Source organism: Myotis nattereri (assembly GCF_964212035.1).
Source record: "Myotis nattereri genome assembly, chromosome: X".
Taxonomy (NCBI): domain Eukaryota; kingdom Metazoa; phylum Chordata; class Mammalia; order Chiroptera; family Vespertilionidae; genus Myotis; species Myotis nattereri.
Genome location: NC_138078.1, coordinates 26,276,605 through 26,294,924, shown reverse-complemented (window position 1 = coordinate 26,294,924; position 18,320 = coordinate 26,276,605). Strand labels below are relative to the sequence as shown.

Below are 18,320 nucleotides of genomic sequence, written 5' to 3'. Positions count from 1 at the left end.
CTTTTCTTTTTTCTCTTTTATCTTTTTCTCTTCCTTCTTCCTTATCCCCTAATTCTCTTAATTCAGGTGGTCACCTTTATTTGGGGTTATGAATGTCGTGAATATATTTGTGTATAGTGCCTGGTACGTGGTGCCTTGTTGTGTTGTATTTTGTGCCTTTAAAACAACGCAGCAGATCCAAGCAACAGCAACCTCCTGAGCACCACACCCTCTGCTGAGGAACAGCAGCTGTACGTGAAACCTCGCCCCACCAGCCAGAAGAGCCACCACAGCTGTGAACAGCACCCACCAGAGGAGCTGCTGCCAACTGAAGAGCAGCTGCTACCGCAACCTCCCGAAGAGCAACCACAGACCAAGGAGTCACTGCCACCAAGGGAGCAACCACTGAACGACTCAACGTCTAGATATGTCAGTGAGATCAAACATGGGCAGACAAAGAAACCCCCAAAGGAGAGAGAAGGAGGACTCTCCAGAAAAGCAGCTAAGTAATACAGAGGCATGCAACATGACAGAAAAAGAATTCAGAATAAGGGTCCTAGAGTGCATAAACCGGATGGAGGAAAAAATCGACAACTTCTGCAAGAAGCTAGAAGAAACAGATGAACAAATCAACAACTTAAGTAAGACCCAAGAAGAAATGAAGAGTGATATAGCTGCAATGACAAACTCCATTGAAAGTATCAACAGTAGACTAGGAGAAGCGGAGGACCGAATTAGTGAATTAGAAGACAAGGAAGCAAAACACACCCAAAATGTACTGCAATTGGAGAAAAAAATTAAAAGACAGGAGGAGAGTCTAAGCGAGCTTTGGGACAACATGAAACGAAACAACATACGAATAATAGGGGTACCAGAACAACAGAAGGATGAACAAGGATTAGAAAACCTATTAGAAGAAATAATATCAGAAAACAACTTCCCTGAGGTGGGGAAGAAAAAAGTCACACAAGCCCAGAGAGTCCCAAACAAGGTGAACCCGAAAAGACCCACACCAAGACACATCATAATTACCATGGCAAACGTTCAGGACAAAGAGAGAATCTTACAGGCTGCAAGAGAGAGACGGAAAGTTACATACAAGGGATCTCCCATTAGATTGTCAAATGATTTCTCAACAGAAACACATCAGGCCAGAAAAGAATGGACAGAAATGTACAAAGTGATGCAAAGCAAAGGACTGAATCCAAGAATACTCTATCCAGCAAGGCTATCATTCAAACTTGAAGGGGAAATAAGAAGCTTCACAGACAAAAAAAAGGCTAAGGGAGTTTATCACCACCAAGCCAGCAATGCAAGGAATGCTAAAGGGACTGGTATAAAAATAAGAAATAAAAAGCTCAGAAAGAAAACAGCCACACAAAAACAGAAATGGCTACAAACAAGTACCTTTCAATAATAACTTTAAACGTAAACGGACTAAATGCTCCAAACAAAAGACATCAAGTGGCTGAATGGATAAAAAAACATGACCCATACATCTGCTGTCTACAAGAAACCCACCTCATTAGAAGGGACTCACACAGACTGAAAGTGAAAGGATGGAAAAATATCTTTCAGGCAAATGGAAAGGAAAAGAAAGCTGGGGTAGCAATACTTATATCGGACAAAATAGACTTCAAAGTGAAGGCCATAACAAGAGATAAGGAAGGCCACTTCATAATACTAAAGGGATCAATACAACAAGAAGATATAACTCTGGTAAACATATATGCACCCAATGCAGGAGCACCCAAATTCATAAAAAAAAACTCCTGGAAGATATCAAAGGAGAGATCGACAACAATACAATCATAGTAGGGGACTTTAATACACCACTGACAACACTGGATAAGCCCTCTAGACAAACAATCAGCAAAGATACAGCAATCCTAAATGACTCACTAGATCAGATGGACTTAATAGACATCTTCAGAACACTTCACCCCAAAGACAGGGAATATACATTCTACTCAAATGCTCATAAGCCATATTCAAAAATAGACCATATATTGGGTCACAAGCAAAGTATCCCCAAATTCAAGAAGATTGAAATTATAAAAAGCGTCTTCGCAGATCACGATGGCATAATATTAGAAATAAACTGCAATAAAAACAACCCAAAATACTCAAACACCTGGAAGCTGAATAGCATGCTATTAAATATTGATTGGGTTACCAATGAAATCAAAGAAGAAATTCAAAACATCCTGGAAACTAATGACAATGAAAACACAACAATCCAAAACCTATGGGACACAATGAAAGCAGTCCTGAGAGGGAAGTTTATAGCTCTACAGGCCTATCTCAAAAAAACAAGAAAAAATGGTAGTAAATCAGCTAACTCTACAACTCAAAGAATTAGAAAGCGAGCAACAAGAAAACCCCAGAGTGAGCAGAAGGAAGGAGATAATAAAGATTAGAGCAGAAATAAATGACATAGAGACCAAAAAAAAAACAATACAGAAAATCAATGAAACCAAGAGCTGGTTCTTTGAAAGGATAAACAAGATTGACAAACCTCTAGCCAGACTCACCAAGAAGCAAAGAGAGAGGACCCAAATAAACAAAATCAGAAACGATAGAGGCGAAATAACAACAGACCCCACAGAAATACAAATGATTGTTAAAAAATACTATGGACAGCTCTACTCCAACAAAGCAGACAACCTGGAGGAAATGGACAAATTCCTAGAAAAATACAACATTCCAAAACTCAATCAGGAAGAATCTAAAAATCTCAACAGGCCAATAACTATGGAAGAAATTGAAGCAGTCATCAAAAAGCTTCCAGCAAACAAAAGCCCAGGACCAGACGGCTTCACAGGGGAGTTTTACCAAACATTCAAGGAAGAACTAAAACCTATCCTCCTCAGACTACTACAAAAAATTCAAGAGGAAGGAACACTTCCAAGCTCATTCTATGAAGCCAGCATCACCCTAATACCAAAACCAGGTAAAGACAACACAATGAAAGAGAATTACAGGCCAATATCCCTCATGAACATAGATGCCAAAATCCTCAACAAAATCTTAGCACATCGGATCCAGCAGTACATCAGAAAGATCATACACCATGACCAAGTAGGATTTATCCCAGGGATGCAAGGATGGTACAATATCCGCAAATCAATAAACGTGATACATCACATAAACAAATTGAAAGAAAAAAAACCCACATGGTCATATCAATTGATGCAGAAAAAGCATTTGACAAAATTCAACACCCATTTTTGATAAAAACTCTCACCAAGGTGGGAGTAGATGGATCATACCTCAACATAATAAAAGCCGTATATGACAGGCCCACAGCCAACATCATACTCAATGGACAAAAACTAACACCATTTCCCCTAAGAACAGGAACAACACAGGGATGCCCCCTCTCACCACTCCTGTTCAACATAGTACTGGAAGTGTTAACCATTGCAATTCGGCAAGAAGAAGAAATAAAAGGCATCCAAATTGGAAAAGAGGAAGTAAAACTGTCCTTATTTGCAGACGACATGATATTATACATACAAAACCCTAGAGACTCCATCCAAAAGCTACTAGACTTAATACATGAATTTGGCAATGTAGCAGGATACAAAATTAACCCCAAGAAATCTGAGGCATTTCTATACACCAATAGTGAACTTTCAGAAAGAGAGATTATAAAAACAATCCCGTTTACCATCGCACCAAAAAAATTAAGCTACCTAGGAATAAACTTAACTAAAGAGGTAAAAGACCTCTACTCAGAAAACTACAGGACGTTGAAAAAAGATATAGAGGAAGACATAAACAGATGGAAGAACATACCGTGTTCATGGATTGGTAGAATCAACATCATTAAAATGTCCATACTACCCAAAGCAATCTATAAATTCAACGCACTTCCCCTTAAAATACCAACGGCATACTTCAGAGATCTAGAACGAACTCTCCAAAAATTCATCTGGAATAAAAAAAGACCCCGAATAGCTGCAGCAATCCTGAAAAAGACCAAAGTAGGTGGGATCTCAATACCAGATATCAAGTTGTATTACAAAGCCACTGTTCTCAAAACTGCCTGGTACTGGCACAAGAATAGGCATATAGATCAATGGAATAGAATAGAGAGCCCCGAAATCGGCCCGAACCAATATGCTCAATTAATATTTGACAAAGGAGGCAAGAACATACAATGGAGCCAAGATAGTCTCTTCAATAAATGGTGTTGGGAAAATTGGACAGATATATGCAAGAAAATGAAACTAGTCCACCAACTTACACCATACACAAAAATAAACTCAAAATGGATAAAGGACTTAAATGTACGACAGGAAACCATAAAAATTCTAGAAGAATCCAAAGGCAACAAAATCTCAGACCTATGCCGAAGCAATTTCTTCACTGATACAGCTCCTAGAGCACTTGAAACTAAAGAGAAAATGAACAAATGGGACTACATCAAAATAAAAAGCTTCTGCACAGCAAAAGAAACCATCAACCAAACAACGAGAAAACCCACTGTGTGGGAAAACATATTTGCCAATGTCATATCTGATAAGGGCTTAATCTCCAAAATTTATAGGGAACTCATCCAACTCAACAAAAGGAAGATAAACAATCCAATCAAAAAATGGGCAAAGGACCTAAATAGACACCTTTCAAAAGAGGACATTCAGAAAGCCAAGAGACATATGAAAACATGCTCAAAGTCACTAATCATCCGAGAGATGCAAATCAAAACAACAATGAGGTACCATCTCACACCTGTCAGACTGGCTATCATCAACAAATCAACAAACGACAAGTGCTGGAGAGGATGTGGAGAAAAAGGAACACTTGTGCACTGCTGGTGGGAATGCAGACTGGTGCAGCCACTATGGAAGACTGTATGGAGTTTCCTTAAAAAACTGAAAATGGAACTCCCATTTGACCCTGTGATCCCACTCCTAGGAATATATCCCAAGAAACCAGAAACACCAACCAGAAAGGATATATGCACCCCTATGTTCATAGCAGCACAATTCACCATAGCTAAGATCTGGAAACAGCCTAAGTGCCCATCAGTAGATGAATGGATTAGAAAACTGTGGTACATCTACACGATGGAATACTATGCTGCTCTAAAAAGAAGGAACTCTTACCATTTGCAACGTCATGGATGGAACTGGAGAGCATTATGCTAAGTGAAATAAGCCAGTCAATGAAGGAAAAATACCACATGATCTCACTCATTCATGGATAATAGAGACCATTATAAACTTTTGAACAATAATAGATACAGAGGCATAGCTGCCTCAAACAGATTGTCAAACTGCAGCGGGAAGGCCGGGGAGGGTTGGGGGGCAGGAGGTAGGGGGGTAAGAGATCAACTAATGGACTTGTATGCATGCATATAAGCATAACCAGTGGACATAAGACATTGGGGGATAGGGGAGGCTAGGGGACTGTCTAGGGCGGGGGGATAAAATGGACACATATGTAATACCCTTTGTAATACTTTAAGCAATAAATTAAAAAAAAAAGTTCACTATTGTCCCTATTTGTCATATGACATATACTTTTTCCAAAGAGGAGTGATAGATGTGCAACAGAAATTACATTTACCCCTTATTGAAATTATCAAGTGAATCCTAGCTGTTTTGGACCATTGGGTAGAAGTGATGGCGAACCTATGACACGCATGTCAGAGGTGACACGCGAACTCATTTTTTTGGTTGATTTTTTTGTTGTTGTTAAATGGCAGTTAATTATATAAAATAAATATCAAAAATATAAATCTTTGTTTTAGTATGGTTGCAAATGTAAAAAAAATTCTATATGTGACATGTCACCAGAGTTAAGTTAGGTTTTTTCAAAAGGCTGACACGCCAAGCTCAGAAGATTCGCCAAGAGCCTCACCCTGGGGACTGAAGTGTCCCAGGTAACATTTTGTTGAAGGTCACCTGCCCAGGTGGTGGGGGCAAGAAGGCTCAATCCCCGGTAGGGGCCTACAAGAGGCAACTGATCAATGATTCTCTCTCATCACTAATGTTTCTATCCCTCTTTCCCTCTCCCTATCTCTCTAAAAACTTGTGCACTTGGGGGTGAGGGTGAGGGGTGGGGCTAGACCCCTCAACCTGACCTGCACCCTCTGTCATGTTCGGGGACCCCGGCCACTCCTGGCCTAGGCACAGGCCTACAGGCTTGGGCGGCCTGGCTCCCGAGGCCCCATTTTGTCAAGAGAACAAAGTCAGCGTATGTTACAGCCCTCACAGAACCTAGTACACTGCATCTGTGCATACAACTGCCTCGTTCATGTGTCTGCTTCGCCCTACTGTATTACTAACATCTTGAGGACATAGCTCTGTCTTATCCTGCTTCATCTTCAGTGCCTGGCCTGCTGCTATGGACCTGAGAGGGTTTGTTGAGTGCGTGAATAATGAATGAGTGAATGAGTGAATGAATGAGCAAGTAAGTGAATGAACAAGCATCTAAGGGGCGGGAACTTCTGCCGCATTGCCATGGCAACGCGGCAGAAGTTCCAGCCTCACACACGGCTCCCTGAAGCCCACCCTGGAAAGTTCCCCCCTGTTCCCAGTGGCCTGGGACCCCTCTCCTGGCTGCATACTGAATTACTAACATCTTGAGGACATAGCTCTGTCTTATACTACTTCAACTTCTGTGCCTGGCCCGGTGCCATGGACCTGAGAGGGTTTGGTGAGTGAGTGAATGAGTGAGTGAATGGGTGAATGAATGAGCAAGTAAGTGAATGAGAAAGCAGCTACCTGTTGGGATAGTTGCACTCTGCTTTGGGCTGCCTGACGCAAACCCCGGGAAGTTCCCGCCCTGCTCCCAGCGGCCCCACTCCCCTCTGCCAGCTGCATAGTTTGCGCAGGGCAAAGGCAGCCCAGGTGTGCGTTTTGGCAGATACATGCATTAGCACCTGGCAGCCTCCGATCCCCATGGGAGGGCCGTTTGTGGGCGTGGCCATTGGCAGAGCAGTGCATGAGCAACTGTCAGCCAGGGATCCCTGCGGGAGGGCCGTTTGTGGGCGTGGCTGCTGGCTGATCTCTGTGGTCCCGCTGCCAGCCCTGGGTCTGTTCTCATAAGGGCCACTTGCTGCCCCGGTCGCAAATAGCAGGCCTGGATGGCAGCAAGGCAGGCAGGATGGCGCTGCCCCGCCCTGCCTGCCATATGCAAATTAGCCACCATCTTGGTTGGCAGTTAATTTGCATATCTCCTTGATTAGCCATGTCGGAGGTACGGTTAATTACCATGTTTGTCTACTATTAGATAGGAGATATATATACATATATATAAAATTAGCCAATGAAACATAATGAATGAGCCTCAGGAGTTCCAAATAATGTTTCTAGAGCTCTCTTCACTCTTAAATACAAGAGGTTACATTACTGTATGAACATCAGCATCTTCCAAGTATTCATCCTACTCTGGCTATGACAGTTAACATTAGTAAATATGGCTATTGAAAAAGAGCCTGCTGTAGTTGTTTACCATCTCCCAAGGCAAACATTTCTGAAGAGTGATTATTGATGTAGAGTACTTACCTTTCTAAATTGTCCCCTTTTTTTGCTTCTTAAATAGACAGCGTGTGAAGATTGTGTCTTACAGGTAGTTGTTACCATGACTTGGATCACTTATAATAAGCACATTTAAGATAATTCTGATACCTTGTAATGTGGCAACATTTTTCAACATCAGAATATTCCACTGACTTCCCCTTTTAGTTTTCATTTTTTTAAAAATCAAAATGACATTGTTTCTGGATCTATTTTTTCATGGATTTATTTTGTTCATTAGATTCCACATATGAGTGAGATCATGTGATACTTACCTTTCCCTGACTGGCTTATTTCATTTAGCATAATATTCTCCAGGTCAATCCATGCTGTTGCAAATACTTCTATCTTGCAAGTGCTTGATCTGTCCTCTAATTGTTTCCTTCTATAGTAGATATTTCATTTTAATTTTATAAATCTATTTTCTTCCCTTAAAATTCTGAGAATAGGAATTTGAATTTTTAGTAAAATTATCTTTTATTTCAATATTTTATCTGAGTTTTCCCCCACAATGACATAGTTTTGTGTGTTTATTGTGATCCTCTATTTTACCCTCCTCATACATCTGGCAAACCTTTTCCATTTATATTTATGAATAAAGGACTTACTTGATTCACCTCGGTAAGTAGCATGGATCTGATCTAGAATTGTGATGTCCATTTCACTACTAGGGTTTTGTTCAAAATGGGAGAGTGGAGTGTGTTAGTTATTCAGTTTCTTTCTCATTTGGGGATACATGGCATAGAGCTTATAGGTAGAATAGGAACACTTTCTGATGCCAAAATAAACACAATATTTCTCACATTAGAACAGTAGTTTGTTTTTTTGCTTGTAGGAAAATGTGTCCTATTGTTTCCCTTCTCTGCAGGTCTGTAATTGTCTTAAATTCATTCACTGTCTTGGAGTGTAGTTAGGGAGATTAAAAGGCTCAGATGCCAAAGATCTTTACTGTCCTATGTTAGGAGGGATGGGGTAGGGTTAGAGCTGAGCAAGTTAAAACAGATCTGCTCTTCACAGAGCAGCTATTTACTCTCACAATTGACCAAGGATCATCTGCAGTGTTGCAATTTCATTTACTCTGTTCTTAGAGTAAGGGGTCTCCATCTTGCTACCCAGATGTTAACAAATGTTAATATCTGCATATTTTAGTAAACCAAAAACTGTAGGTTAAATACAGGAATACTTTCTTTTAATCCATGCCCAATCCCATTCTATTCACCCTTTTACCAGAGGTAAGCACAGCTGTGATTTTAAGGATATATTTTATACATTTAGCATGAACATTCATCCACATTCAAAGGGTCGAAGACCATCCACCTATCTGCACCCTCATATGCATTGTTAATAAGGTGTAGGTTAATTTTCTGTTTTCCCAGGTGCCACGGAATACCTCCTCCTCCACCCAGGTTCACATGAAATAACTTCTCCTCCATGCTGGGACCCACGGAATACCTCCTACTCCATGCAGGATTCTATGGAATCCCTATTCCCACCTCCATAAGGGTCATATAGAATCCCTCCTCCCTCCATCAAGATCCTATGGAATCCCTCCTCCCTCCATCCAGGGTCCTATGGAATCCCTCCTCCCTCAATCCAGGGAACTATGGAATCCCTCCTCCCTCCCTCCCTACATCAGAATCCTATGGAATACCCATCTCTCTTTTCATCCAGGATCCTATGGAAGCCCTCCTCCCTCCATCAGGGTCTCATGGTATCCCTCCTCCCACCATCCAGGATCCTAAGGAATCCGTCCTCCCACCCTGAAACATGGTCCTAGGATATCCCTCCTCTCGGAAACCAGGGTCCTATGGAATCCCTCCTCCCTCTATCCAGGATCCTATGGAATCGCTCCTCTCTTCCTCCAAAAGGATCCTAGGGATCCTTTCTCCCTCCCTCCATCTGGGTCCTTGGAAATCCCTCCTAACTCCTCCATCGAGGGTCCTCTGGAATCCCTCCACCCTCCATCAGGGTCCTATGGAATCCCTCCTTACTCCTCCAGCAGGATCCTAAGGAATTCCTCCTCTCTCCATCCAGGGTCCTATGGAATCCTTCCTCCCTCCATCAGGGACCTGTGGAATCCTTCCTCTCTCCTCCATAAGGATATTATGGAATCCCTCCTCACTCCATCCATCTGGGTCCTATGGAATCCCCCCTCCCTCCATCAGGGTCCCATGGTATTCCTCCTCCCTCCATCCATGGTCCTATGGAATCCCTCCTCCCTCCCTCCTTCAGGGTCCTATGGAATCCCTCCTCCCTCCTCCAACAGGGCCGTATGGAAGCCCATCTTCCTACTCCATCAGGATCCTATGGAATCTCTACACCCTCCTTCCATAAGGATGCTATGGATTCCTTCCTCCCTCCATCAGGATCCTATTGAATCCCTCCTCCCTCCTCCATCAGGGCCCTATGGAATAACTCCTCCCTCCCCCATCAAGATCCTAAGGACTTCCTCCTACTTCCATCAGGGTCCTATGGAATCCCTCCTTCCTCCATCCAGGGTCCTATGGAATTCCTCTTCCTTCCTCAATCACGGTCCTATGGAATCCCTTCTCCCACCTCCATCTGGTTCCAATAGAATCCTCCCTCCTTCCATCAGGGTACTATGGAATTCCTCCTCCCTCGATTAGGGTCCTATGGAATCCCACCTCCCTCCTGTCATCAGGGTCCTATGGAATACCTCCTCCCTTCATCACAGTCCTATGGAATCCCTCCTCCCTCCATCCAGGATCTTATCGAATCCCTCCTCCCTCCTTCCAACTGGATCATACGGAATACTTTCTCCCTTGCTCCATCTGGGTCCTATGGACTCCCTCTCCTTCCTCCATCCAAGGTCCTATGGAATCCCTCCTCCCTCATTCATCAGGATCCTAAGGAATTCCTATTCTCTCTGTCCAGGGTCCTATGGAGTCCCTCCTCCCTCCATCAGGGTCGTATGGATTCCCTCCTCCCCCCATAAGTGTCTTATGCAATCCCTCTTCCCTCCTACATCAGGGCCCTATGGAATCCCTCCTACCTCCTTCCATCAGGATCCTATGGAATCCCTCCTCCTCCCTCCATCAGGATCCTATGGAATTCCTCCTCCTTCCATCAGGGCCCTATGGAATCCCTCCTCCTTCCTCCATCAGGATCCTTTGGAATCCCTCTTCCCTCCTCCATGACGGTCCCATGGAATCCCTCCTCCTTACATCCAGCGTCCTATGGGATCCCACCTCCCTACCTCCTATGGAATATCTCCCTCCCGTCATCGGTGCCCTATGGAATCCCTCCTCCCTCCATCAGGGTCGTACGGAATCCCTCCTCCCAACTCCATCCAGGCTTCCTATGAAATTCCTCCTCCCTCCTCCATCCTGGGTTCTCTGGAATTCCACCCACTCCATCAGGGTCCTATGGAATTCCTCCTTCCTCCTCCAGCAGGATCCTAAGGAATTCCTCCTCTCTCCATCCAAGGTCCTATGGAATCCCTCCTCCCTCCATCAGGGACCTATGGAATCCCTCATCTCTCCTCCAACAGGATCTTATGGAATCCCTCCTCACTCCATCCATTGGGTCCTATAGAACCCCTCCTCCTTCACTCCAGGGTCCTATGGAATTCCTCCTCTCTCCATCTAGGGTCATATGGAATTCCTCCTCTCTCCATCTAGGGTCCTATGGAATTCCTCCTCCTTCCATCCAGGGTCCTGTGGTATCCCTCCTCCCTCCATCAGGGTCCCATGATATTCCTCGTTCCTCCATCCATGGTCCCATGGAATCGCTCCTTCCTCATCTATCAAGAGTCCTATGGAATCCTTCCTCACTCCGTCCAGGATCCTAACAAATCCCTCCTCCCTCCCTCCAACTGTGTCCTATGGAATCCTTTTTCTGTCTCTCCATCTGGGTCCTTTGGACTCCATCCTACCTCCTCCATCCAGGATCCTATGAAATCCCTCCTCCCTGCATCAGGGTCCTATGGAATCCCTCCTCCCTCCATCAGGGTCCTATGGAATCACTCCTCCCTCCTCCATCAGGATCCTATGGAATCCCTCCTCCATCCATCAGGGTCCTGTGGAATCGCTCCTCCTTCCCTCCATCAGGGTCCTATGGAGTCCCTCCTCCCTCTATCCAGGGTCCTATGGAATCCCTCCTCCATCAATCAGGGTCCTGTGGAATCCCTCCTCCTTCCCTCCATCAGGGTCCTATGGAGTCCCTCCTCCCTCCATCCAGGGTCCTATGGAATCCCTCCTCCATCCATCAGGTTTCTATGGAATTCCTCCTTCCTCCTTCATCACGGTCCTATGGAATCCCTTCTTCCACCTCCATCAGGGTCCTATGGAATCCCCCCTCCCCCCTCCATCAGGGTCCTATGGAACCCCTCCTTCATTCAATAGGGTCCTATGGAATCCCTCCTCTCTCCTCCCTCAGGGTCCTATGGAATCCCTCCTCCCTCCATCAGGGTCCTATGGAATCCCTCCTCCCTCCATAAGGGTCCCTTAGAATCACTCCTCCCTCCTCCATCCAGGGTCCCGAGCTGCACCTAATTGAGTCCTTGATGGAGACTCCTGGATACATGTTTTAAAACTGACACGTGAGGGATTTGCTCACAGGAATCAGAGAAAGACCTTTATTTATTTAAGAACCAATGACTTTATTTGAAGAGACAGCGGACCTTGAACATGGAACTGAGGTGCCCGTTTTGCACGGGCAATGTGGCCATGGGCATCCGGGCACGGGGCAGGGAGGCCCCCTCGGCTCTCGGGAAGGCAGTCCCGGTCAGTGCTCCTCTCCGTCGCCCAGGGTGAGCTTGTGGAGCAGGTCCTCCTCCAGGCCGGACTCGGGGGCCTGCATCTGGCGCAGCTGGCTGATGTGGCCGCCCAGCTCCTGGAGGAAGGCCGCCTGTGGGTGCAGGCAGTGGCTCTCCAGGAACTCGCACAGGTGGGCGTCCTCCCGGTGGGTGGCCCGGCGGTGCAGGTGCCGCAGGCCCTGGTCCACTCTCTTCGCCAGGAGCAGGGCCTGCTCCAGGGCCATCAGGCTGCTGTCCCACTGGTGCTGCTGCGGCCGGGGGACGTCCTCCAGCAGGACCCGGCCCCCGCGCTGGCTCTGCAGCCACACCAGCCGCTCCGCCTGCTCCCTCTTCTTGAGGGCCCGCTTCCGGAAGTACTGGGAGCCCTGCTGCCAGGCCCGGTCGGGCCTCTGGAAGTAGCCGGCGATGGAGGTGTACACGGAGGCCGCGTAGAGCTCCAGGCCGATCTGCTGGTTGATGGCGGCCTCGCAGTCTGGATGGTAGCGCTGGCGCTCAGAGGAGGGCGGAGGAGTGGCCATGTCTGCAGGCGCAGGAGCGGGTTGGAGGTTGAGGCTGAGTGGATGAGGCCGGCGGGTCACAGGTGTAGGCGGCTGGGGTCTCCCTAGGTCCTGGGTGAGGGCAGGGCACCAGAGTCAGGCGTCTGCAGCGACAAGACACGTGGAAGGCTGCGGGCCGCTGGTGGTGGCGGTTGGCTCTGAGGGGACCCGAAGCAGTGACCGTTACTCAGGGGTCTGGGGAGGGGCGGGGGGCCCCTCACAGGGGGGCCTGAGGGGGCCCCGAGGAGGCGGGCAGCGCTGACCTTCTCCAGATTCCATGCCCGTCTCATGCTGGGCCCTGGCCTTCATGGCATTTTAAAGTGTGACCCATGAGGAGAAGTGCAACCGCTGCCAGGACATCAACTGAACTTGATTTCTCGGAGCAACTTGTGTGAATGTGGTCCCGATGTGGTTGTGTCCTTAACCGCCGCCCAGCCCTTTTGGGGAATCCTTATTGCCTCAGCATGAATCCCAAAGCTTCATCAGAATGATGTCAGCGTCTGCACCCACAGTACCCACAGCCTGTCCCCGGTCCTCGGCCTTGTGACACAAGCGACCTGCACTTCCTCCTGTTCACCATCAAGGCCCCCCTCTCTGCGGGCAGAGCCCGGCCTCCACAGCCTCACCGACTCTCCGCCTCCCATCTTCCCTCCTGTGAACTGGCCTTCCCGCCCTTTACTCTGTCTCCTCTCCATCTCTCAGCACAGCCCTGAAACACATTCTGCCCGCCCTGTCTGCCCCCAAGGGGGACAGTTCCCATGGTCTCAACGCAGACATCCTAAAGATTCCATCAAAATGCTATTAGAACTGGTAAATGAATTTAGTAAAGTTACAGGATAAAAACTTAGTGTTCAGAAATCCATAGCATGGTTATGTACCAATAGTGAAACATCAGAAAAGAAATTAAGAAAACATCCCATTTACAATTGCATCAAAAATACCTACCAGTAAATTTAACCAAAGAGGTAAAAACGTCTGAACTCTGAAAATAATAAGACAGTGAAGAACGCAATTGAAGAGGAAGCAAATAAATAAAAGCATATACTGTTTCTTATGGATAGGAACAATTAATGTAAAAAATGTCCATAGTACCAAAAGGATTATATAGATTCAACACAATCAATATCAAAATACCAGTGCCATTTACCATAGAACTGGAACAAATAATCCAAAAATTTTGACCCCAAATAGCCACAGCAATCTTGAGAAAGAAGAACAAAGTTGGAGGTATCATGCTACCATTGATAGAACTATTCTACAAGCCCCTAGTAATCAAAACAAAATGGTAATGGCAAAAGATGTCTAGCTCAATGAAACGGAATAACCCAGAAACAAACTTACACCTATACGGGCCATTAATCTATGGCAAAGGGGGGAAGAACATACAATGGAATAAGCACAGTCTAGTCCAGTGATGGCGAACCTTTTGAGCTCGGCATGTCAGCATTTTGAAAAACCCTAACTTAACTCTGGTGCCCTGTCACACATAGAAATTTTTTGATATTTGCAACTATGGTAAAACAAAGATTTATATTTTTGATATTTATTTTATATATTTAAATGCCATTTAACAAAGAAAAATCAACTAAAAAATGAGTTCACGTGTCATAGGTTCACCATCACTCTAGTCAATAAATGGTGCTGGGAAAACTGGACAAATACATGCAAAAATGATACTAGACCATTTTCTTACACTATATATCAGAATAAACTCAAAACTGATTAAAGAGTTAACTATAAGATGCAAACCCAGAAAACTCCTAGAAGAAAGATGGTCAGTAAACTTTTTGACATTGTTCTTAAATATATATATATATATATATATATATATATATATATATATATATATATATATATACTAGAGGCCCGGTGCACGAAATTCGTGGACTGGGGGATGGGGTTCCCTCAGCCAAGCCTGCCCCTCAGTCCAGGAGCCCTCAGTAGATGTCCTACTAATGGCCACAGTCTGGCAGCAGAGGCTCGGTGCAGGCGTCCCGTTTGTGTGTGTGTGTGTGTGTGTGTGTGTGTGTGTGTGTGTGTGTCTGCTGGGGGCCTGCCCCCAGCCACACCTGGGAGGTGCCCCTCTCTGTTGATCTCTCAGGCTCCTGGCCTCCACTGCATGTTGTACTCTCCCTTGAGCTGTGGCCAGGGTGAGGCGCCCTTTCCTGCTGTGGGATTGCCAGAGCAACCTAGGGACAGGCGCACACAGGGCATGGCTGCAGGCCGCCCTTTCCTGCTCTGGGATCACCACAGTGATCCCAAGCGCAGGCACACAGGGAGGCTGGCTGCAGGCCCCCCTTTCCTGCTCCTTGATCGCCGCTGCAATCCCAAGGGCAGGCGCACAGGGGGGCTGGCTAGAGGCCGCTCTTTCCTCCTCAGGAATCGCAGTGGTGACCCAGGTGCTGGCGCACACATGGCTGGCTGCAGGCCACCTGTTGTAACGTACCCCGCGAATCACAGAAGGACGCCTCAAGAAGTCGAATTAAAGAGTCACATTGATTGCAACCCGGGACTATGAGGGGCCATTCCCAAATCTCATAGCCCTAAGATGGTGGCAAAACCAGACTTATATAGGCAAAATCACAAAGGTATTGATTACATCCCAGGGTTTGGAATGTGGCACCTGGCTCCCAAAAAAGCAGATTACAGAAGCAGAATTAAGCATGTTAATTACAGTTTCGGGTCTCGGGGTCACTGAATTGACAGGTATACATTATCTAGAGCCCTTGGGTCTCCCGACCACTGAGTTGTCAGGACAGTTTAGAGTAATTGTGCTTTCCTGGTCTCGGGACCACTGAGTCAGCTGGAACGCACCACCTGTGGCCACTAAAACAATTTAGGGTAATTGTGCTGTCCTGTTTCCCAGCTACAGAAGAATGTGCTCTCTAAGACCAGTATGATAACAATCAATGGAATAGTCATTCAATCGATAAGGCATTCAATCGAATGGGATGACTTATACAATTTAGAAAATCAAAGTAACCTGTCCATTGTTAAACAAAGCAAATAGGTACCATACTTCACACCCTTTCCTGCTCCATGATCTCTGGGGCAATCCCATGGGCAGGGGCACAGGGGGGCTGGCTAGAGGCCCCCCTTTCCTGCTCCATGATCGCAGCTGCAGGCGCACACGGAGGTTGGCTGCAGGCCCCCCTTTCCTCCTGTGGGATCGCAGTGGCGACCCAGGGGCAGGGGCACACGTGGGCTGGCTGCAGGCCCCCCTTTCCTGCTCCGTGATCGCAGCTGCGATTCCACAGGCAGGCGCACAGGGGGGCTGCCTAGAGACAGCCCTTTCCTGCTTCATGATCCCTGCAGCGACCCAGGGGCAGGTGCACAGGGGGGCTGGCTAGAGGCCGCTCTTTCCTGCTCAGGGATCTCAGTGGTGACCCAGGTGCAGGCGCACACAGGGCTGGCTGCAGGCCGCCCTTTCCTGCTCTGTGATCACCATGGCGACCCAGGGGCAGGCGCACATGGGGGCTGGCTAGAGACCACTCTTCCCTGCTCCCTGATCGCTGCAGTGACCCAGGGGCAGGCGCACAAGGGGACTAGCTGCAGGCCCCCCTTTCCTGCTATGGGATCTCCAGTTCCCCATCCCTGGCAGGGGCGGCCAGGGAAGAGGCAGGCACCGGCCTCTTCGGTGCCCCGCTCTGGCTTCTCTGATCACCGGCAGGGGGGCGGGCAAAGATGGCCGGTTCTCCCATTCAGGGCCAGGGGCCGTGCCTCCCGGCTCTTGCCTGCTGCCTGTATTTCCAATCACCGTCCTTTCCCTATGGCCTCCCATCATTGCGCCTCTGTATGCAAATTAACCGCCATCTTTGTTGGCAGTTAACCGCCATCTTTGTTGGCAGTTAATTTGCATATCACCCTGTTTAGCCAATGGGAAGGGTAGCGGATGTATGCTAATTACCATGTTTCTCTTTTATTAGATAGGACTAGAGTCCTGGTGCATGAATTCATGCATGGGTGGGGTCCAGAAGCCTGCCCCGATCAGTCTAATTGGGGCTGGGCCAGCCCAGGGGAGGGAACGTGAGAGGTTGATTGGTCAGCACCACCCCTGATCAGGCCGATTGGCCAGCCACAGTGCATGTCATAGTGACTGGTCATGTTGGTCACTTGGTTTTTTTATCCTATCTAATAATAGACAAACATGGTAATTAACCGTACCTCCAACACACTTCCCATTGGCTAATCAGGGTGATATGCAAATTAACTGCCAACCAAGATGGCGGCCGGGAGCCAGGCAGCTGAAGCGAACAGGAGGCTTACTTGCTTCAGTGATGGAGGAAGCCAAGGTTCCCCGCCTGCCACTGCTGGCCTCTGAGCTGCACTCTAAGAAGCAATGCTGCAATTATAGAAGCTAAATAAACACCATGCTTTCAACCAGCCGGCCAAGCTGGATTTGCAACAGTGTTCCAATTATAGAAGCCAAACAAACCAGATACCTGAGTTCAGCAGCCGAGGTCTCAGAGCTGGAGCCGAGCCTCAGAGCTAAAGCTGGCTCTCAGCTGCAGTGACAGCCATAGAAGGTAAATAAATCCCAGAATAAAAAAAAAAAAAAAAGAAAGAAAAAAAGGAGAGGTTGGGAGCTTTAGTCACCAGACAGCCTGAAAACGGCCCTCAGCCACTCACCCAGACTGGCCAGGCACCCCAGGGGGGACACCCACCCTGTAGGTGGTGTGACTAACTGAAAACAGCCACCATCCCCTCATCCAGGCTGGCCAGGCACCCAAGCAGGACCCCCCCACCCTGATCCGGGACACCCTTCAGGGCAAAAGAAATGGCTCCCACCCATGCACCAGGCCTCTATAGTATATAGTGAAAGGGTAATATGCCTCCCATCAACGGGATTAGTGGAGCCGCCGGGCCTTCCAAACCCAGGATCAGCGGAGCCATAAAGCCTCCCGAACTTGAGAACAGCGGAGCTGTGAGGCCTCCCGAACCTGGGATCAGCGGAGCTGTGAGGCCTCCTAGCACCTGGATCAGCTGAGCAGCGAGACCTCACTGCCCTGGTGACAAGCAGAGCCGCAAGGCCTCCCAGGACTTTGATCAGTGGAGGCACGAGGCCTCCTGGCCCCTGAAGCAGTGTGAGAGGGGGCAACGCCCAAACCCCCAGATCGCCCTGTGGCTCTGTGTGTGACAGGGGGCGGGGCCACAACTCCCTATCCTCTCTGCTCTGTTCATGACAGGGGATGGCGCCCTAACCCCCTGATCGGCCCTGCTCTGTGCCTGATAGCGGGAAGCTCCCCAACCCCCTGATCTGCTCTGTACTGTGTGTGACAGGGGGTGGTGCCCCAACTCCCCTATTGGCCCTGCTCTGTGTGTGAGAGGGGGCAGCGCCCCAACCCCCTTATCGGCCCTGCTCTGTGCATGAGAGGGGGTGAATCCGCAACCTCCCCATTGACCCTGCCTTGATTGTGACAGGGGGTGGCACCTCCACCACCCAATCGGCCCTACCCTGATCGTGACTGAGGGTGGCGCCCCAACTCCCCAATCAGC

The 18,320-nt window shown here is 47.5% G+C and overlaps 1 protein-coding gene across 1 annotated transcript; it reads right to left on the bottom strand.

Moving 5' to 3' along the window:
* Nucleotides 1-12,257: 12,257 nt before the first annotated feature.
* Nucleotides 12,258-12,806, bottom strand: LOC308511574 (ferritin heavy chain-like; the record flags this gene model as incomplete). The annotated part of the gene is made up of 1 exon (XM_081081584.1): nt 12,258-12,806. The coding sequence occupies one exon, from the start codon at nt 12,804-12,806 to the stop codon at nt 12,258-12,260; it is 549 nt and encodes a 182-aa protein (XP_080937710.1).
* Nucleotides 12,807-18,320: the final 5,514 nt, after the last annotated feature.